Here is a 23,645-nt window from a genome sequence, read left to right as displayed (position 1 = left end):
TGTGTTGTTAAAGTCTGAAATTACACATAGCGTTTTATTTTTTTCTGTAACAGAACAGAAATACACAATCAACAAAATAGTATCTACAGTACATGCTATTTCTAAAGGGTTGTGGAGCTTTCTAATGGACAGCTTCTATAGGAATATGGCTCACTTTTGGTATCCACATCAAAGTAGTTTTCTCTCTAAGAGAGGTTGAAGAGTTGGTCTTTAACTTCTGACTCTAAGGATAAATTCTGAGAATGTTAGTCATGAATTTTGAGGAAACATTCACCATATCACAATTATTATGGAAACTTCACAAGCTCTTAAAACTGTATTTGAAGGTTACCCATGTATAGACAGAAACATATGTAGTGTACTCATGGAAAAGTGTACAGATATCAGGTGAATAAACATTCTTAACCAGATCATAAAATCCAAGTACTAGTCTGTTTATCCTTTTACATCTGCTCCCAGTAACCCCCACACCATCAATCATAATAGCAGTATAATAATATCATAAAAGCTTTGACTTAAAGAGTCAGTTTGAATCAAATTATTTGCTATGTGACCTCTGGCTAATTTCTTAACCTCTCTGTACATCAGTTCCCTCATCTGTAAAATGCAAACAATGTCATCTATCTTAAAAGGATTGTTTTGCAGATTAAATTGTAATGCCTTGTGTAAAGCACATACTTCAGTCTCCACAAACTCAAGAGACAGCAGCTATAATTACTAATCAGGAGGTACGCTGTCCAATTCTATAGGTGCCATTCAGTGGGCTACAATGTAAATGATACCCCCTGGAGTGTATAATTAGGTAGTGCTGTCCTAACTCGTCTTTTAGCCAAAGTCCAATAACTGCTGACAAATAGCTATAAAAAGAACTTAGGAGGCAAATAAATGTATAAAGAAATACCAAATGGATGCACACATAGCTAGACAAAGAAAAGTTACAAGGAAGAATAAACGTAAAAATATCTAAGGTAAAGAAGCGAGAAGGAAAGAATAAATGAACCATCTTCTTGATGGCAACATCAGCTTGTCAAGAAAAGTAGGGGAATGAGTTTTAAAAAACCAAGGGGTAATAGCTGCCCTGAGTAAACTGGCTTTTGTGATAGTCAACACTGAGATGATTATAATAGGTATTCTTCATCTCTGTAAATGGCATCACCACCCAACCAGCTACTCATGCCAAAAGATTAGGAGTTGTTTCTAAATCCTCCACGGGCAAGATGTGCTGGGTCTAGTTCCAAAATTTGGCCTGAATTTATTTGCGTTTCTGCATCTCTACTACTACCACCATGGTCCAAGGCACTAGGCTCTCTCTCACCTGGACCTCCACAACAGCTTCTACTCATATCCCCACTTCCATTTTGGACCCCTGGAATCCATTCTCCACACAGACACGATTTTGATCTGTTCCTTCTACCTGGAATTCTGCTATCCATATCCTCCCATGGCTGCCTTTTCTCATCACTCAGGACATGTGAGGCTCAAATATGACATCTTAAGTGAGACTGTCCCTGACTACCGATCTAAAATAGCCTGCTCCCAGTCACTATCACATCATCTTGTTTTAGCTTTCTCTTTGTACTTGGCCTTAACAGAACTTATCAGATGTGTTTGTTTGCTTGTTAACTGTCTGAATCCTGACTTTTAGAATATAAAGTTCACAATAACAGGTATCTTGTTTACTTTATTCACCACTGTATCTTCAGTACTTACAACTGTGCCTAGTACTTGGCAGCCACAAATATTTATCAAATGAATAAATGAACAGATAAACACATGACTTTTAAAAGACGGTGAAGATGGTCACCCCTGGCAAGTATAATGTACATACAGGAACTTCCCTGGTGGTCCAGTAGTTAAGAATCTGCCTTCCAATGCAGGGGACGTGGGTTCGATACCTGGTTGGGGAACTAAGATCCCACGTGCTGCGGGGCAACAAAGCCCGTGCGCTCTAGAGCCCATACGTTACAACTAGAGAGGAGCCCGCATGCTGCAACAAAGATCCCGCGTGCCACAACTAAGACCCGATGCAGCCAAATAAATAAATAAATATTTTTAAAAATAATGCACATACAGCCAATCATCAATTTACACAATAAAGTTGCTAAAGAATCAATAAAATAGTATTTTAATTACCTGTACTGGGCTGGCCCTGAGGATCACAGTAATTCTCTGTAGTAATGAAAATAACTGCCAATCCAATTTCTGCTTCAGGAATAGGTCTAAGACCCTGCCTGTTAGAATAAAATAGTTTAAGTATGATGATATATTAAAACTAACAACTTTTATTAAGATGATGTCAAACTGAATCTATCTTTTCCCGCCCCCCCAAAGTGATATCACAATTTTATGGTACAGAGAGAATTGCAAATACCTATAGTACTAGCTTATTCACTGGAGCAATGTTACATTGGGCAAGTTCACCACCTTTTAGTAATTCAGTTATTTCATCTGTAAAATAAAGGTCTAGAGTAAAGGATACAGATCCTTCCAGTTCTAAAACTCTATAATTTTCAGAATAATAGTAATACCCAGATGAAGCAATAAAATAGATTTTTTAAAGCAAATCTATGATTACTAGAATCCTAAGATAAAACTTAAAAGAGAGAAAAAGAGGGGAGAAGGATAAGGAGGGAGAAAAGTACAAAGAACTAGAAATAAGCTACATCTATACGTATGTTAGTAAATCAAATCATTTTACCAAATTTACATGTATTAATGAATCTTCTTATTAAAGGAATCTTATGGTGAACCTATCTTCTGTTATTCTGTAATGTGAATAATGACTGATTTTATCAAACAAACATAATTTAATATAACTTAATAATGCTATATAGAAACTACACCTCAAATTTTAAGAGCTTTAAAACTACTTTTAATACTTATTGTAGAGATATTTTAAGTGGTTGTAGTACCTTAACAGGTCATTTTCAAATGCTTAACATTTGTTTTTCTGTTAAGTTTTTAAAAAGATGATTCTAAAATGTATATGGAAAAATAAAAAGCCAAGAATAGCCAGGATGCTTCTGAAGAAGAGCAGAAAGAAAATATTTGTCCTACTAGATATGAGGACTTAAACTGTTATAGTAATTAAGACAATGTAGTAAACGTGGTATTAGTATAAGAAGAGACATATTGCTCAATGGAAAAGAAGGCCAAAAACATTCCCATGCATGTAACGTCCCTTGGTATAAAACAGAATCAATTCCAGATAGATCAAAAATAAATTTCAAAAACAAAATATCAAAATACTAGTAAAAATTAGTAAAAAATATAGGTGAATATCTTCTTGATCTATGAGTAGAAAAAGATTTCTTAAACAAAATACAAAAAGCACTAACTATGAAAGATTTTTAAATTTTAGGATATTAAAATTAAGGGCTTTCATTCATCAACACAATAAAAAGATAATTTACAAAGTGGTAACAGATTCTGCAATCTTTTATGTAATCACATAAAAGTGAAAAAAGGATTAATGTCAAGAATATATAAAAAGCTCCTACAAATTAAAAAAAAAGGCACACAAATATGCAATAACCATACAATCCAGAAACTGCACTCTTGGGCATTTATTCCAGAGAAATGAACACTTATGTTCACAAAGAAACCTGTACATGAATGTTCATATCAGCTTTATTTGTAACAAAAGCTGGAAAAATGCAGACGTCCTTCAATGGATGGATGACTCAACAAACCATAGTATATCCATACTACAGAATATGTAAAATATACATATGTATATGTATTTTAAGTGGCTGTAGTAGTTTAAAAGGTATTTTTCAAATGCTTAACATTCATTGTTTTGTATGTATTAGTTTAACTTAGACTTGAACTCTAAGTGAATTTATAATAACACACAAAAAAAGATTTTAAAAAGTGTTATCATCAAGTGATCACACACACCTACTTGTATTTCAGGCAATTCAAAATTGATATTTTACTACCCTACTAATACTTTTGAAACTATACATACATTATATCATGAAAATTAGTTACAAAGATTGGCTATATAAAACAAAATACACATTTAATAATCATGTTATACAGACATACATCATCTTAAATGGGGAAATACTGGAAGCATTACTTTTAAAGTCAATAGTGAGATAAATGTGGCTACTATCACCACTTCTATCCAGCAGCTTTGGATGTCCCAGTTGGTCCAAAACCAAGAGAGAGAATAAAAGAGAGAGAGCAGTACCAGAGGCATAAAGGATTAAAAAGGAGGAGAGAAATATTATTTACAGATGATATGGTTTATACAAAAAAAGACTATAAAGTATTAGAAATACAAGGGGAGTCCAACAAGGTGGTGGGATATGAGATTAATATCAATGTCAGCTGAATTTCTATATATCAACAGTAAACTAGAAAATGTAATTAAAGAGACAATATCCATACCATGGTTATCCATACCATGAAACACTACTCAGCAATAAAAAAGGATGAACTACTCATACAGAAAACCTAGATGAATCTCTGAGGAATTATGGTGAGTGAAAAAAAAAATTCTAAAAGGTTACATGCTGTATGATTTCATTTATATATCACTTTTTTAATAATAAATTTTAGAAATGAAGAAGAAATTAGTGGTTGCCAAAGTTTAGGGACAGGGAGGGGGAGGTAGGGAGGGGTGTGTGGTTATAAAAGAACAACATGAGGGATTCTTGTGGTGATGGAACTGTTCTGTATCTTAACTATGGTGAATACACGAACCTACACATGTAATAAAATTATATAGAACTAAATACACACATGTACACTACACACACAAGAACACATAAAACAGGGGAAATCTGTATTTAAAACAAAAAAAGAATACAATTAGCCCAATAGAAAACTGGGCAAGAGACATGTATTTCACAAAGATGGAAAAATTAACATCTAATAAACTTTTGAAGAAATGTTAACCATCACTGGTGATCAGGGAAATACAAATCAAAATCACAAGATATGATTATATATCCATTAAATTGGCAAAAATGATAGTCTGAAAATACCGACTGTTGAAAATGATGTGCATCTAACTTAATCTCTTATATACCGTGGGTGGGAGTATAAAGTGGAAAACAGTTTGATACTGTTGAGTGTTCTAACCCTAGTAATGCGGTAATATATCCCAAAGAAAATCCTGCACAAGTACCAACAGGAAACATACAAAGATAATCTCAGTAGCAGTTTACAATAATAAAAATTTATTTAAAATAACTAATTAAATAATTAGTGAACAAAACGAATGTGTATTATTTATAGTTCAGTGATGACAGTGTATCATGATCCAAAGATTATGATTCATTCAATTTTATGCAAAGCTGTGGAACAGGTGAGAAGAGGATAAGGCACAGGAGGAGAGGATAAAGAGAAAATAATTAAATGAGTAACAGGAAGAGGTCCCAAATATGGGCTAAGACATTGGGAAAATATCTCAGCAAGAACAAAAATCAGGGTTATATTGTTCCCCTAGACATCTAATCTTTTTCAGAGATATTTAATTTTAATCACTGATATCCTATACCCACTTCTGACAACTAATCAGTAGCGCCATGGCACTAACCAATCCCAATGTTGCCCTATTGTTTGAAATTCAGTCAATAGCTGACTTTACTGGTTTGATATAACTGTACCTTCAATTGCTATCAATGGCTTGGACTAAATGGACAGGTGTTATTTTAAGTGATAGTCTTTCTCAAACTGTAAAATTGTCCTCTCTCCAAGAACAAATTGAAACAGGAGCCAGAGACTACAGAACAAAATGTCATCTCATGATCAAGTTACCAGCCTTTGAGCAACCTCTCACTCCAGCAAGGCAGCAAGATGTAATGGTAAAGAGCATGGACTCTGGAACCAGACTGCATGCGTTCACATCCTGGCTCCTCTGCTCGCTCCCTGTGTTCTACTCAAATCCCCTTTTGCCCTCTCTGCACAATGGGGACCATAACAGTAAAAATACACATGATTGTATGAGGATTAAATGTCTTAATATATGTAGAACTCTTAGAACAGGACCTGCTACAGTATACAGTATTATGTAAGTAAGCTATTATTGCTATTGTTCAGCATGGCTTTTAAAGACTGGTAAACTGGTCATAAGTAAAATACTGCCTGAAAGAAGCCTTCTCTATTTAAAATAAACTTCTCCCCTCTGCCCTGTTATTCTGTTTTCTTATACACATTTGTAGTTATCTGTTTACTTGTCTTTATCTGTCTTTTCCTCTAGACAGTAAGCTCCAGTGGTGGCAGGGTCCATAGCTATCTTGTTAACCATTATATTCCCAGTGCCTAAAACACAATAGAATCACAGTATATTTTGGTTGTAGTAGTAAGATGGTATTTTTGTTAAACAAATATTTTCTTTTTCACAGTAGTTAACACATCTCCTTTATGCAAAATATTTATGGGACACATGACTGAAATTTTACTTTTTACTTTGGCAAACCCATTTAAAAAAAAAGCAATCTTCATGGTCAGAAAGACTCCTGGGTCAGGAAAAATGAATACTGTGGAGAGCTTATTTGTATGGACTTTTTAGACATATAAATACCCTAGGCCCTAACTATTTTTTAAAATATTTATTTATTTATTTCGCCACGCTGGGTCTTAGTTGTGGCGTGCAGGATCTTCTAGTCGCAGCACGCAGGATCTTTAGTTGCAGCATGCGGAGTCTTTTAGTTGTGACATGTGGGATCTAGTTCCCTCAACGGGGATCGAACCCAGGCCCCCTGAACTGGGGGCGCGGAGTCTTAGCCACTGGACCACCAGCGAAGTCCCAGCCCTAACTATTTTTCACTAGGTGAATAGAAATTCAGTCAACGGACTGCCAATGCTGACTTTTTTACTTTGTGCTTCAAAAATGCTAAGATTATTAACACCAGTAAAGAGTCCAGGAAAAAAATCCTTGCTTTAGTGCTTTCAAACTGCCGCCCCTCCACACTACAAACACTATTCTAGGATACTTGATACTTTCTTTCCTGCTTTCCCATAACAGCCTATATAGCCATAATAGCCTAATTTTTATACAAATTTTCAATGGGTAATAATCAAGGGAAAAATACATTCCAGCTTGAGGCTATTTCAGAACAATTTTACATTTGAGTTTTAACTTACTCAACTACATATTCTAGAGAAAAACAAATACTGCTTTATTAAGAGAGGTATATTCTGCAAATTCTATTAAAGTAACAAAAAAGCGGCAGAAAATAAATATTGAGATAAAACTGTCATGGATAAATATATTCTATTTCTAGCATACTAAGTCACAATAAATTTCCAAGTACCATACACAATAAAATCTTTACAATAATTCTTTTTTTTTTTTTTTAAGATTTTTAGAAATTTCATGTAATGTCTGAAACATTTATATTAACATATTTCCATACATATTTCCATACAAATACAAATATAAGATTTTTAGAAATTTCATGTAATGTCTGGTACAATAATTCTTGTATATACCTTTACATTATTATGTGGAGTGCAAAAAAAGTTACATATAAAATCACCTACCTGCCCTGTTTTTTTTTAACTAATAAGAATAATTCTGTACCTCTGCAGTATATCCATAATGGAATGAATCCATTTTTTCTGAGAGTCAGGAATTAAGGTCTGTGAATCTGTTATTCCTACATCAACAACACAAGTTCCAGGAGCTGAAAAGAAACTATCTTCTTCTTCATTGTCTTCCGTTATCAACCTAGTGTCTCCTCCTCCAAATACAACTGCTGCACTTAATTTTTTATGCTAAAAATGGAAAGAAAAAGAAAAAAAGTAATGAAATAGCCATAATTAATGTCTTGAATACATTCTTAAAATTATAAGAATTTGATTTGGGAAGTAAAATATAAGCAGAATTGAAGAAGAATTGATTTTATAATACTTCCTGAGAGGACAATCTGAGCTTCCACTCTTGAGAAAATCCCTAGTTCACCAGGTACCACTGCAGCCCTGGAATCCTTACATCATCTACAGCTCCTCTTCACACAGTACTGTAACTGTGGGTTTACTTGCATGATTTTTCCACTTGTAACATTAACTCCTGGAACTCTCATTTCAGCACACAGAAGACATTCAACAGCTGCTTACTAACTGAACAAGTTAGCACTTAAACCAAAGTTTTTGGTCTCCTCCTTGTACGTATTTATATAAACTTAATTAATAAGCCAATTAAGAGATATTAAGAAATGCCACAGTCATATACATGAACGCTGGGAAAGTTCTGGTGCCTGGGTAGTTTTTTATTTCACTTCACACTTCTACACAAAATCTCAAAAGGAAGTGCATTAACAACTATTGACAACAGTAATAATTTATCCTAGTTTATAACATTTTCTTTACAAAAATTTAGCTTACAACATTACCTGTTTGGCATTTAGAAAGACAAATGTTTTCCCTTTGAAGATCTGTTTTCTTTCCTGTCGTCCTGACAGATCAATATTTTTACTTCCAATAACTGGTTCATCAATAGGTGGGTAAAAACTATAAAAAATAAAATAAAGTACATTCTAAATATACACTACACTGTATGTGTAACATTAAATTTGTAAATAGAATGGCAATCTAGACACTAGAAAGGCTTAATTTCTATAATACCGTTATATTATTAAAAAATTAAGAGTTTTATCTGGGACGTAAGGACCGAAAGTGCCTAAACACTTTTTCTAGAAATATGGTGACAGATGCCACACAGAACAGCAGAATTCTTCTTTATTTTCTAAAACTATATAATGCAAAAGTAGACAATCATAACAAGATACAATTAAATATATATGAATCAAACAACTTATGTAAATTACAAATGGTTGAGAGAGAAAAAGTAATTAAAAAGTTTTTAAAAAAGTAAAACCAAAACCAAAACCAAAAAAAAAAAAAAATCCGAATGGTTGAAACATCAACCATTAAAGATCAAATTCTATTAGCATGTTGTGCTTGCTTAGGAACCAGTAAATATTAGTAATAATGTTCATATTGTAATTCTATGAACTACTGCTATAAGTGTTTTGTTACAAATCTCTTTGGAGAAGCTCAGGGAATTCTAAAACCTACATTTTGTCAGTTTAAATAAAATTCCCAAAGATTTAAAAACACAGTCTTTTAGCTCTTTAATGTAACACTATAAACACATCTTAATAATCCACAGAGATTAGGGAAAAGAAGAAAATAGAGAAGTAAAATCAACAGATAATTCAGTCCATAGTTTCAACTTTCTATATAACTAGATCTTTTGTTACAGCTATTCATAACTGACCAGACTTTTAGTTTCTCTATCTTCTAGTAAAAATTATTAATGTTCATGGATAGAAAGACTCGATATTGTCAACATGTCAGTTCTTCCCAACTTGATCTATAGAATAAACACAATCCCAGTAACTCCCAGCAAGTTATTTTGTGAACGTTAACAAACAGATTCTAAAGTTTACATGGAGAGGCAAAAGACCCAGAACAGCCAACACAATATTAGGGAAGAAGAACAACGTTGGAGTACTAACACTACAGAATTCAAGACTTAATGTAAAGCGGCAGTAATCAAGAGAGTGTGGGACTTCCCTGGTGGTGCAGTGGTTAAGAATCTCCCTGCCATTGCAGGGGACACGGGTTCGAGCCCTGGTCCAGGAAGATCCCACAAGCCACAGAGCAACTAAGCCCGTGTGCCACAACTACTGAGGCCCGCGCGCCTAGAGCCCGTGCTCCGCAACAAGAGAAGCCACCACGATGAGAAGCCCGCGCACGGCAACGAAGAGTAGCCCCTGCTCGCTGCAACTAGAGAAAGCCAGCGCACAGCAACGAAGAGTAGCCCCCACTTGCTGCAACTAGAGAAAGCCCGTGCACAGCAACGAAGATCCAATGCAGCCAAAAATAAATAAATTAAAATAAATAAATTTTAAAAAAAGAAAAGATTAAAAAAAAAAGAATCCGCCTGCCAATGCAGGGGACATGGGTTCGAGCCCTGGTCCGGGAAGATCTCACATGCCACGGAACAACTACTGCTTTCTAATGAGAAAAATAGCATTTTAAAATTATCTACAGCTTTGTGTTTTTCACACTGTCATTCTTAATTTTGCCACAGATAATAGCTAACAGTTAACTACAGTTTAGTTCAATGAAGAGTGAACATTTGTTATACCAAGTCACATTCCATGAGAACAATATGCAATTAGCTTTCCAGAGTTCTAACTTTTATTTGTGTGATTCTTTGATGTTTGGTTCCTCTACTAAGTGCCAAGATAGTAGAAACTGTAACGCTTTTTGGCTCATCATTATATCCTCAGGTCTATCTTGCCTGGTTCAATAAATATTTGATAATAAATAAACTGATAGTATAAAACAGAAATAAAAATTTCACCTAATAAATTAGAAGTAGACAGAAAGTAAAAACATCCCTCAATACAAATGTGAGTATTAAAATTCTGGGACTAGAAAAATGTATTTTGGTTTTCTTTTAAAAACATTGATAAATTTGAGCCCCAATACTCAATAAGACTGATCTTGAAAGGAAAAAAACCACCGTATTATCAAGAATCGAATCAAATGTTGGAGTCATACATACATATACATATATATGATATGTATATATATCATATATATAATACAGTGATAAATAATATACCATGTTCTGGAACTTCATATACATAGAAAAATCTTTCTCTCTTTAGTAGTATTAAGGATGAAAACAAGAAAGGAGAGACTAGTCATAAATGTGAAGAAAACATCATTAAAAAATCAGTATTTCCAAAAAATTACATTCTAGAAGTTTTAAAGCATCACTGAGGCTATAGTGATTTGACAGCTAGTAATAAAATTGGAAAACAGTAAATTAACTTGGCAGAGACCTAGGTTAGAGGCACACTGCCTGAATACAAGGATACCACAAATATAAAGTGATCTCTAACTTGTATAATGAAAAAATTAAAACATTTTTTGGCATACTTACACAGAAACTTCAAGAGCTACAAATAAAATAATTATGCTTTATTATGTAGTAACTGGTACATATTATTCACAAATTCTATAAAATATTAATCTAGAAATATTGACTTTTTCCTATATACATTTTATAACTTTATATAAATTCTTCACGTGATGTTCAATAAATTTTATCTAACTCAGAGCACATCATCTTCACTTCTGTCCCAAGATTTTCCAAATACAGAATTTTTCTGAATTCATGTATAATTCTGGCTGTGGAAATTATTCTAAGCCACAATATTTCTTTGCCCAACATCTGGATAGCTGTTTATTTCATTAGTACCAAAGGTACATGTTCATGATTTCTAGAACCACATACTTACTATACTGCTTTTTTTTTTGGTGATCTCTAAAAGGTTTGAATTACATTGGCATCCACAACTTGTAAATCTGAGCTTGTATCTCCAGGAAGAAAATTTCTAGTGTGTGTTAAATTTCTTTGCTTTAAATTTTAATTGATTATTTAAGGTCAACTCTACAAGCTTCCTAAACTTTCATTTACCAAGATTGTTTCATGCTAATGTGTCTCTTGGGTCTGAGATTTTATTACAAGCTAATAAGTTAACCTATTCCTCTTTCATGGATGCTGGCAGAAGACACAAGACTCCTGGGTCAGAGACAAAGCAAGCAGCAAGCCTCAGTGTGTTTGCAGCAGGTCTCCTTCCATGCCAAGTCCCCTGAGGATGACACAGAAGGTACATACTGTGGGTTATGTTACAGGAGAGGTATATACCATGGGTAGTGTTACACAGAACTTGGGAATCCACCCATTTTATAACAAGCTATAAGCAGGCCTGCTCTCTGTCCTGGGAAGGAGATACTACCTCATCCCTCCAGGTTTCTCACTGCAAACATAACCCTGAGAAATGGCCTGGGTATAGGGCAGTCAGGGCCTTTCATTCTTGGCATATCCAGCAAGTTCTGTATGATGTAAGGACTCTCTCCCAACAGTGTTTTCTGAAAACAATGCTGCTTGTTGTCTGAAATAAATTGAGAAAGGGAAACTCTTTTTTTCTCTTGAGGATCATTTTTTTTACATTCAGACATATATAATATTTTAATGAACTTCCTTTATTAGAGCATAGAGTATCAAAATTAAATACTTCTTTTAAATGTAATCTAAAAATGACTTCACCTACATTGGTACTTTGATAACAGTATAGGAAAATTAGGTATCACAAACCATATCAGGTACTCTATCTTAACCCTTCACTTACTCTGTTTTGTGGTAACAGTGCAAAGATGCAGACATAACTGTACCAAAAAGTACTACACATTTTGTTAGGTAAAAATATTATAGTATGCCTCCTAATTTAAATTCAGGACTAGTGATAATGCTTTTACAGAACTAAAAGAACAGGTAGTTATGTAATAGAAGAGCCACCACAATTTATCTCATATCCCTTTTATAACCCATCCTACTACTATTTAATATCTTAAATTTAATCATTTTTCTATTTAATTGAGTATGTAGTCAAATTAGTCTTCAACAAACATATCAAAATGGATCCCAATAGGTATAGCAATCTATTAAGGCAAAAAACTACGTATTTTAAAATAGTATTAAAACTTGATTATCAGTTGCTATCATCAAACATGAACTAATGTAATAGTCTTTCCTGGTTAACACTGAATTAGGAGTTATTGAACAATCTTAGAGTAGGGATGTTTTATTATAGCCATCTAAGTTAATACAGTCACAAATTGAAGCCAGAAAAAAACTATGCCTAACCTAAAGTAAAAAAAACAAAAAACAAAAAACCAAGGTTAAATATACCTGAGAATCTGAACAAATAAGTAAGAATCAATGACTAATTCTAAAAACTCCAAGACCATAAAACATATCACCAGTAGTAAAAACTTAATCAGACCCCTCCACTCTTAAGTAATCTAGAATTAACAATGGTTTATTATCTGTAACAAGAGTCATTATTTATAGGATTTATCAACTTTTCTAGGGAGGGTCATAAATAGGCTTCAGGGAAAAATGTAATTCTGTTGAAATACTGTGTAAGTTGGTAGTAAGTGAAGTTTCTAGAGGAGAGACCAGTGCTTTCATTTTCTCACAGGGGTCTAGGACTCAAAAAAGTTTAAGAATCATCTATTTTAAAATCTCAGGAATTCCCTGGTGGTCCAATGGTTAGGACTCTGCGTTTTCACTGCCAAGGGCCCAGGTTCAATCCCTGGTCAGGGAACTCAGATCCCTCAAGCCGCTTGGTGTGGCCAAAAAATAAATAAAATAAAATCTGAAGATCTCTTTCCAAAAGAAAGCATATTTTCTGTTAACCAGATTATAAAATACAAGAAACCTCCCAAATGAAAATTAAAAACAAAGAGAAAAATCTGATATTCAGTTACTTTTAAAAGCAGATACATATTATCAGGTATAAATAGTTCCTAAAAATATATGCACTGGGCAAATTAGCTTATAATAGCTAGTAATATTTTTAAATTGGTAATAAAATACTTAGCTTGAATAGGTAATACTTAACCTAAATTGGGTAATAAAATACTTAATTTGCATAGAATTTTAGATTTTTAAAACCTCCTCAAATCTATTATGCCATATAGACTATAAGCTACTGACATACATTTTAAGCAAGCATGTTCTTATGCTGACTAAAAACACCCACCGTTTTATAGTCACCAGTACTTTAACCATGCAATCTGAAAAGAAAAATCACAAATATCTTCCTCCTCAACCACAGCTTATATTACTGCAAACGTTACTAATACAATACATACAGTGGATAGATCCTTTAGTCTGGTGGTTCACAAATTTAGCAGAGCATCCAAAAAATTAAATAAATAATCAAGCTACTATGAATCTTCCCAGATATTGCAATTAGCTACATTTCTTTTAATAAGCACCTATTATGATGCCAGGCAATATGCTCAGACTTTATGTATACCACTAGTTAAGATGAATAATAATTATACTAATACTAATAATACTAAATACTTAAACACTCAGCAGGACAGGTATTAGTCTCATTTTTCAAAGGAGGTAACTGACACTTAGAAGAAATCAGCTCAATTCCCAAGGCCACAGTGCTGTTAATATTCTGGCCCAGGACTCTGAGGCTCCACAACAGGGATGCTGCACCACACAATTCCTGGTGTCCTGCATGCATGATGCCCAGCATTGTCATGTGTGCTCTACTGATTTCACCTCTATGTTATTACTGTCCTTCAACATTTTCCTTTAAATATTGGCACATATGTAACATTTGTTTCACGGAGATAAGGAACAATCACAAAGAACTGGGAAACTTTCTTCACATACTGACAAGACAACTTCATTAATAATACTGAACTGTAACATTACATCCTGAAACAGTCAATAAAGAGGGAATTAACCTAAATAAAACCAGTGCTATCATATTTTGTGTGTCATATTTTATTATATTTAAAATATGCAATATACCTTTCAATTTCTGGAGGCTGTTTCTTGGACTGAACTGTTTTAAGAAATTCAGTAAAATATTCTGGTTTTACAATCGGACGCCCACAAATGAGTGCACATATTGTCTAAAAAGAAGAAAACATGTGAATACATATACTCATACCCTAGCTGTTTTAAAGATGTAAGTTATAGACTACAAAGAGGCTGTTCTATTCTGTTTTTCCTCCTGTCTCTCTATATTTATAAAGGAGGCACAATCTATAAAATAGAAGTCAGTATTGGTCACTGCCTAGTTTTAGTATAAAAATCCCTGTATTATCACTTGATTATTAGAAGCTACCAATTACAATACGGGGTGGGGGACAGATTGGGAGTTTGGGATTGACATATACACAATGCTATATTTAAAGTAGATAACCAACGAGGACCTACTGTATAGCACAGGGGACTCTGCTTGACATTCTGTAATAACCTAAATGGGAAAAGAATTTGAAAAAGAATAGATACATGTGTATGTATAACTGAATCAATTACTTTGCTGTACACCTGAAACTAACAAGGTTGCTAATCAACTATACTCCAATATAAAATAAAAATTAAAAATAAACAAACTGTGGTAACTACAATTCATGTAAGTCAGACCTTGCAAAGCAAAGGCCTATATGCTAAAATAGCAATAAGATTGTTGAAATAACAAATAAATGTAACATACAGGCAAGTATCAATAAACAATAAACAATCATTATTAAAGGTGAAAAAAAAAGAAGCTACCAATTACAATATTAATTTAAAAACTGCTTGGGGAGGGCAGAACAACATAACATAAAACACAAGTCAATTTAAAAATGTATACCATTTTAAAAACATTAAAATGTACATCTTAGAATTAAGGAAATGTAACATCTGCCCTAGAGAAGACAATAACAAGAGATAAACATGAGAGAGTTCTTTCAGCTTAATTGCCTTTCAAACTGATTTTAATTATGGAATAAAGTGTTTTTAAGAAAGTAAATAAAGGAATAACTCTTTAGTGTTGGACAAAAGCTGAAAATAAGTATATACAGATGGAGTGGGGGAAGAAACTTCAACTAGCAAGTGAATTAAACTATAAGCCTCAAATACAATGTATCCATAAAATTTGAGACAGGTTAAAAAATACCATCACTGACAATGAAAATAAGATTCAGCATAATTCTAGGAAATAATCCAACTAAAGAATTGGTAAGAATGCTTCTAATAAACATGGGAAATTACCTAAATGTGAGCAAGCAATTTAGGGTATCTCTCAAGAGTGGAATCTGAAAGTTATGAACCTCAAATATGAATGAAATAATTGACTCCTTGCATGAAGCAGTAATGTGCAATTCAACACTGGACTGAGTAAACTCCAATACATGTGATCCTGGGCAAAGGATTCAATTGCTCCATGCCTCAGTTTCCTCTTCAGAAAATAAAAACTGAACTGAATGCTCTTTAGGTTACCTTTTGGTTCTAACATTCAACGATTTCAAAAACATAAACTAACCTGTATTTTTGGAAAATTTACTAAAAAAATAATATAATGACAAAATATTTTTTGCACACGATTGATCAGAAATATTGAAAAAGGAGTATTGCTCTGCAAGCCTTTGTTGGTATATATACAGTACTCTCTAATATCCAGGGACTGGGTGGCCATTAGCATCCTAGTCACTGGAATACAGTGTACTATGGTAAATGGATGCTAGTTTCCAGGTCTGTCACAGACTCAGTAAAATATCTTTCAAGACCATCTAACTGCCTTTGCTCTTATTTCAAACCCACCAAGCAATGGCATGATTACCTATTCCATTTCTCAGGTACCTTGGTATCTTCAAGGGGACCATGTTGGAGTCTACATGTAAATATTCTGGTCACTATAAAGATACATCCCTACTATAAACTGATAAATGGACATTTTGAATTATGAATCTATTATCTGGGTTTATTAGCATAAATTACTATTCAGGAGGCTAATCACTCTGCTGAATTTTTAAATCAATTTCATAAACTAACAAAGATAAAACAATCTTTGATCCAAGTTTAACATGAGGTTCAACCTGAACAGCAAGCCTTTCTCTATGACACCTATTTAGGTATAAGACACATATTCTAATTTAATTAATTATATATTAAAGGATTTTTGTATCATCGAATAAAGGAATCTAAATATCTGCTGCTTTTCACTATAGATATTAACCTAAAACAATCTCACATATCTATAGTCAACTTGCTGAAGGAGACGAATCACCTCCCAATATCATTCTTCAATTAGTTTTGGATTAACCAAATCTGAAGAAGATGCAAAGTCTGAAAACATACCAAAATATATCACTGCTTTGACAAATAACATATATCTACATATCTCTAGATTGTGACAATACATTAAGGTAATATTGTAAGAACCTAAAGTCTTTGTGATTAGGGTCTAAAGCCAAATAAGAACTAAATAAAAGAGCATGAAACCATGAGATGGTATCAGAGACTGGAGGAAGGAAAGACATGAGCTGCTAACTTTGAAGATTGGCAGTTGATCTCTAATTGCTTTGCTTTTAGACTGAAAACACAAACTACACGCTGTAATAACTTCTTGGATAAAGGATAATATAAATCATTTAAATGCTAAATCAATATCTGAAATATAATTTCATGTGCTTTTGCTTGCCCCAGATAATAAACAGTGTTTCTGAAAAACCATTCTAGCCCATACGGTAGATATGGGGTTGGTTGGCATATATACACCTACAACTAACAGTTCTGATAGTTTTAAAGCAAGTGACTTTTAAAACATCCGTGTACAGTGGGTAAAGGAATAAACTTAAATTCAGAGAACTTACTTTAACATAATAACAAGGCATTCAACTTACTTTAATGGTAACTTTAACTGATACCATGACAAGGTGAGTACATTCCTCTGTCCAATTGTTTACAGTAAGTCCTCCAAGTTGCAATACAGCTTGACTTAAAGCAGTTTTCCCAGAGACATCTAAACAAGAAGAGCACGCAACCAAAGGTTCATACTCTACTCTGTAAATGAGAATAAGTTACATAAAGTTATCATAGTTATAGAGATGGCAACTTATGGTACTTTAAACTTTAAGCTCACATCATATGCTGTTATTTTGATTTTTACGTATTACTAAACTTTCTAACTTATGAAATTATCACTTCCTAAGTCTTAAGTCACAATTAAGAAAAAAACAATGATCAAAGTTTAACATTATACTTTGACCTATGCAGAATCAAACAAAAGTAGTTCCCATCAAGGTTCTTAGGGCCCACTCAAACTCTCATTCACTCTTTTCACTATCTATGATTAATAAAAGGCACTAACCACGTGTGGTGCAAAGTTCACTACTGTCCTAAGTAGGAACTAAATAGACTGGTTCCAATTCATTATCCATAAATATCCTTTTCCTTTAGAATCTGATTGGTGCAAAATAAAGCTGTCCATTTTAACATCAATTTAAAAATTCTTACTTGAATTTACTTTCAAACACTCCAAAGGTAACTCTATCCCCTGTCTTCAGAATTCGGGAAAGGCCATTCTGCATTTTTTCCTCATTAACAAAGGTACCATACTTAGAGTTATCTTTTATTGTCAATACAGGGATTTCATCTGTTTGACTCTGAAAAAAAAAAAATCAATAAATAATTCAAAGTCTCTTACCACTCAGTAAATACTATTCCTAAGGGGAAAGGTTTCAAAACAAAAGGTTGATAACTTCTGGAATAGGTGATACGTGGCTAACCTCCCAACACAGTAGGCAATACAGTTATTGTTTTGGTTGCATGCAAAGAATGATCACTCAACTAGCAATTAAGAGAAAAATGTCAATTCCAGAATCACTCCTCTTAGAACATACATTTTCTTTATTTTTGTAAATCAGTGGAGATTTTCCTGACCCCTAAAAATATGAGAACTGTTTGCTTTTGTACAGTCTGTTCATGTATAAAATGACAGCTTCATTCCTAAGGTTTCTTTTTTTTTAAATTATCAAAATCACATAGTAAAAATCAGTCTAATGCAAAAAGGCTAGAGTGTCTGACTTGCACTAACAATTTTATTTTTTTCTTTAGGATTTTCAACAATGTTTTTCTATACCTAAAAGAATACAGACACAAAACCTAAATATTACTGAACAGATCCAGCATTTGCCAACATGCAGTCTTTGCTCAAAATAATGGCTTTTCTTTCTTAATTACCACCAGCATTACCATTAGCACAGCTATTTGTGCTTTTACAACCTACCTTTATTATTAAAACAACCAACACACCAAAACAAACTCAAAGCCATTCAAACGAGCTGTGGGGCATATACAACAGCTGTTTTCCCTAGTAAAGCAAATCGATTTCCCTTGTGAAAACCTAAGATATACGGGAAACACCAGTGTTCATATGGCTGCATTAACTCATTAAAGCAGGAGTCATGATGGTCCATTCACTGCTCTATTCCCAGGCTTTGGCACAGTGATTGACACACAGTAAGCACTCAATAAATGTTCAAGTAAATAAATATAAATATGTTCTACTTGCCCTGAGTTTCTAAATCACTAAAACAAATAGTAAAATACTGAAACAGAAACTTTAAATCTTAAATAAACAAATATCACCAGTACCACTGCCCAAACGTCCTTAATTTTGTTAACATTTAAAGAAAACTAACAGCTTTATAAAAAGTCTCCCAAATTCTCTCTTACATATACACCAAGGTAAACTTTTGTGATTTCAATCCTCTTACTGTCAGCTACTGAAATAAAATTAGTAACTTACCAGGTTAGTTACAGAAAAGTTAGCAGTTAATACAGCATGATTTCGGCTGATTGATTGATCATCTTCAATTAGAATGCCACAGTTTTTCCTTCCAACAATGTACTCAACACCAGCCAAAAGTCTGTATGGTTCTAGGAGAATTTTTTTAAAAAGTAAATTAACAGGTACGCACATACATAAACATGTATTTACGATATAGATATGGCAAATATTTAAACATTTTTATTTTGCTATTTAAATGCTAATAATCAACTTTACGTAAATCAAACTTGTGTTTTCCAGTAAAGCCTCACTGAAGGAGGCAAAACTAAACAGATAGAAAGCTCTACCATTTTTCTAACAGGAAAACAATTTTGTCAATGCTTGCCCAAATTAACTTATAATTTAATGCATTACCAAATAAAATCACAACACTATGTTTGGAGCTTGATAAACGAATTCAAAATTCCATCAGGAAAATATAATGTGAAAAACTGTCCAGAAAAATGTGAATATTATGGGAACTTCCTCTACCAGGTGGTAAAATATGCCACAAAGCGAAAGCAGTTAAAAAGTATGGTATTGGATCAAGAGTAAAAAATATAGATCAATGCAAGAAAAGTCCAGACCAGATTCAAGTGCATAATTTGGGGATTTTTTTTTTTTTATGTTAAAGGTAGCTTTTAGAACAACGTGAAAAGGTTATTAGTTTAAAAAAATTTTGGAAATCACAAATTGTTGGAGGAACAGCATGTACGTTGAAGACTTGTAGAGTTTAGTCTGGTACCACTGGAGTGGTAGAGTGATTAGGGCAAATAAACTAGAGAAGTAGAAAGGAGTCCAGGTAAACCTTGACCAGACCTGGATTATATTTTATTAATCAGATTCTTAACCTAGAGTGGACTCTTTCAACGAAAAACTTTTGTGTTGGTTTCCCTACATTTTTCCTAGAAGGATGGCACCCCATAGCTTCCATCAGATTCCGAAAAGAGTTCAAGATCCCCCAAAAGTTAAGAATGCCACCCACTGGCGCTAGGGGCATTTTTCTTCTGCTACCTCCTTAAAGGAACTCAAAGAGCCAGCCACAGGCTACAACTGTTTCTGGAAACTGTTCCTACTGTGTTCCACCTTGCAATGCTCCAAGTCCACAGTGAAACTTGATCTTTGAGTCTCTATAATATTTTTTAGTATCTACAGTATTTTTACAGTATTTATTTTCCTTACCATTAGTTTGGCCCTCTCCATACTTCCTTACACTGTCAATCCATTTAGCCTCTACGTAGATCTTTTTTTCAATCATAATGTAAACTTCCGGAGGGCAAGGCCAATCATAGGCTACAACTGCTTATCTAATCAACTAATAAGTGCTTACATATATTAGGCAACCAATTTACATGCAATTACCATTTTCCTTTGCTAGAAATGCAGAAAAAAAAAACTTTTTCAGTTGTGATGACAAAACGGAAAAAGGCTCCGAAACAAAACCCAAATTATGCTTTCCTGTAGTTGCCATTTACACAAGTCATCTCCGTGGCTCCTCACAATAATAAACAATGCGCTCAAGACAGAGTCATCGAGTCTTCCAGACTGTTAACTTATTCTGGGTGTTTCCTCAAAAGCTTAAAACGCTAGGTGTTGTAACATATACCCGGTCAAGACTCAATCCGGAAGACCATTTAAGTCCGGGTCAGAGCTAGTCCCGCCAGAGGAGTTGGTCCCAACCACGGAGAACTTGGCGGTAGACCGGGCGGAAAGGACCCGGCGGTCACTGAACGGCCCAGTGTCGCATGCCTCCTCCCCCCGTCAGACCAAAGCCTGGTTCGCAAGCACTGCGCACCCGCCGAGAAAGACCACGCGGTCCCCACACAACAAATGCGCGGCTTCCGCACCAGCTTTCGCAGCCTCCCAGGGCGAGAAGGGACCGGAAGTAACGATCCGCAAACCCTGTGCCCACCGCATCCGCTCCCGGGAAATCGGTCCCCGGACATCTCCCTACCGCCCTTACCTCGGGCAGGGCCCGCAGCTGGCAGCAACTTCCACATGGCCTGGAACACTAGAGTCTGGCCGATGTGCGGCAGCGTAACCGCGGCTGACCGACGTGCGCGGCCGCAGCGCCAGCGATTGGCGCGGACTCCGGGACGTGCGCGCTCCCGGAAGCCACACCTGCCTAAGAAGCGGAGGGATAGACAGAAGTGCGGCGTTGGTGCCTGGTCGCCACCCTGTGGTTAGGAAAGGAATAGCGCAATGTGTATTGAAATGTGCTGTCTTAAAAGGATCCCATTTTAAGGTGTTCAACGAATACAAGATTATCGATTTTTTTCTGATTGTGAATGGAAATGATTTTAAAAATCAGCTTCAAAGCAACGTAAGGAAACTTTCTAATTAAAGATATTAACGTAGTGACCAGTTACATATCTCCATGCATTTGCAATTGCTTAAATTGCGGTCATTCCTTCGTATGGATCCTAATGATTGTGATAATTATGGTGAAGATAAGTATTTCACTCCAATTATTTTTACTCTTCTCCAAGCTCAAATAAAGTTCTCCTAATTTCTCTGTTTCATAATGTTGCACTTTCATCTAATCAGTAGCTAAGTACTGGGGAGTTTATCCGTCCTTTCCATTTCTACTTGTACCGAGCTGGTGCAAGCTCTTCTCAATGCTATAGTAGCTTCCTAATCCTTCACCACCCACCTCCTGCACTAATCCATTCTACAGTCTACACACTACAAAGTAAACACCCTAGAGTACACTTCTGATCACATAATTTTTGGTTTTCAAAAGCATTCTGAAATGAGAAGGAAAAAAGATGTCACTTTAAAAGGCTGGTTTATGAAAGGCTCTGTTATGAACATAGATGCAAAAATCCTATACACAAAATTAGTGAATTGAATCAGGTGGTATATAAAAAGGATAATCATGACTAAGTGGGACTCATTCCAGAAATAGAAGGGTGGGTGTTAACTGGGGGGGAAAAAATAAATGTAATTCACCAGAATAACAGGAAAAAGGGAGCAAAATAATGATCATCTTGGTAGCTGCGGTTAAATCATTTGATAAAATTCCACATTCATTCATTTATTCTCAGCAAAATTGGAATGAAGGGAACATTCTTGATCAGATAAAAGGCATCTACCAAATAACTGCTGCTTACATTATACTTAAGGTAAATTATTTCATGTTTCCCCCTGACATCAGGAATGAAATAAGGACATATTTGCTCTTACCACTTATTTTAAACATTGTTTTGGACGTTCTAAGCAATGCAAAAGGGAAAAAGAAAAGGCATATGGATTGGAAGGGAAGAAATAACAGTCATTATTCACAAATAACATGATCATGTACATTGAAAATCTAAAAGAATTGAAAAGTATATTTAATAAGGTCACTGAACACAATGTCTAAAAAATTCAGTTGTATACCTTTATTCCAGAAAATAAATAGAATGTGACACTTAAATAACTAATTATAGTAGCACCAACAGTCATCAAATACCTTATAAGAAATCTATCAAAAGATGTGATACAAAACATTTTTGACTACAAAAAACTACTGACAGAAATTAAAATAAGTTCTAATAAATTCAGGATAATATACCATGTTCGTGGATTGTTAAGATGTCATTTCTCACAAAATTGATCTTTCTATTCAGTGAAAAATGAATATAAAAATGTCCCAATTTTTTGAGTGGAAATTGATAAGCAGTTTCTAAAATCTATATGGAAATGCAAAGGCTGAGAATAGCCAAGGAAATTTTGAAGAAGAATAAAGCTGGAGTGCTTACAACTACCAAGTATCAGGATGTATTTATAAAGTTATATTGTCAGTGTTCTGTTGACACGAGGATAAAAAATAGGCAAATGTGTCAAAATAGACCTAACCCATGTCAGGTCAACCATGTTGATCTGCATATGTAATTTGCTTTTTCAAAAGTGATATTACAGAGCAATGGAAGAAAGTTCTTCATTTTTCAGTAAATGGTCCTAGGGATATTAGTTAACACTACAAAAGAAATGAAGACTGACCCCATACTTCACACACATACAAACTTTCAAATATACAAAACAGTATTGTTAGCTATAGTTATGTTGTACATCACAACTGGAAATTTCTATATTGTTTCTTATTTACTATCTTGCCTGTGCAATTTCAGAGGCTCCCCATTGGCCTTTCCCACTTCGATAGCTCTTATTCCATAGGCCAAAGAACTGTACTAATATGGGTGCTTTACTAACTACCAAATATGTCCTTTTCAATTATATATTTGGGAACTGTGGAAATGACCACCAGATAGGTCCCTGTGCTCAGTGGACGTACTTCTTCCACACCTGGGCAAAAATTACATTTATTATCTGGCTCCTATCTACCTCTAACTGCAGGCCATAATAATTCTTTGTGTTCCTGGGTATCAATAATGATTGTGTCCAACAATCCTCAAAATGTTTGAGCATTCCCTCTTCCTCAGTGTATGGTTTCCCAAGGGAATGGCCACAGGTCCTTTTGAGGAAGGA

At 34.4% G+C, this 23,645-nt stretch overlaps 1 protein-coding gene across 2 annotated transcripts in view; it reads right to left on the bottom strand.

The window, feature by feature from the left end:
- NBN (nibrin) overlaps positions 1 to 21,302 on the bottom strand; it is a 48,681-nt gene extending 27,379 nt beyond the window's left edge. Inside the window, exons 1-8 of one of the 2 annotated variants that reach the window (XM_036830741.1) lie at positions 21,139 to 21,302; positions 19,155 to 19,285; positions 17,861 to 18,009; positions 17,248 to 17,407; positions 14,384 to 14,487; positions 8,352 to 8,469; positions 7,541 to 7,734; positions 2,134 to 2,231 (exon numbers count right to left, since the gene is read on the bottom strand). In XM_036830741.1, coding sequence (XP_036686636.1) covers positions 2,134 to 2,231; positions 7,541 to 7,734; positions 8,352 to 8,469; positions 14,384 to 14,487; positions 17,248 to 17,407; positions 17,861 to 18,009; positions 19,155 to 19,285; positions 21,139 to 21,175 — 991 coding nt within the window. In that variant the 5' untranslated portion in view covers positions 21,176 to 21,302. Of the gene's footprint in view, positions 1 to 2,133; positions 2,232 to 7,540; positions 7,735 to 8,351; positions 8,470 to 14,383; positions 14,488 to 17,247; positions 17,408 to 17,860; positions 18,010 to 19,154; positions 19,286 to 20,537; positions 20,785 to 21,138 lie in introns of those variants that run through there. The other variant, XM_036830740.1, reaches the window with a different exon arrangement.
- Between the last annotated feature and the right edge of the window lie 2,343 nt (positions 21,303 to 23,645).

Source organism: Balaenoptera musculus, chromosome 17, assembly GCF_009873245.2.
Source record: "Balaenoptera musculus isolate JJ_BM4_2016_0621 chromosome 17, mBalMus1.pri.v3, whole genome shotgun sequence".
NCBI classification, from domain to species: domain Eukaryota; kingdom Metazoa; phylum Chordata; class Mammalia; order Artiodactyla; family Balaenopteridae; genus Balaenoptera; species Balaenoptera musculus.
The sequence above is the reverse complement of the archived record's forward strand: the minus strand, read 5'-3'. Positions and strand labels throughout refer to the sequence as shown.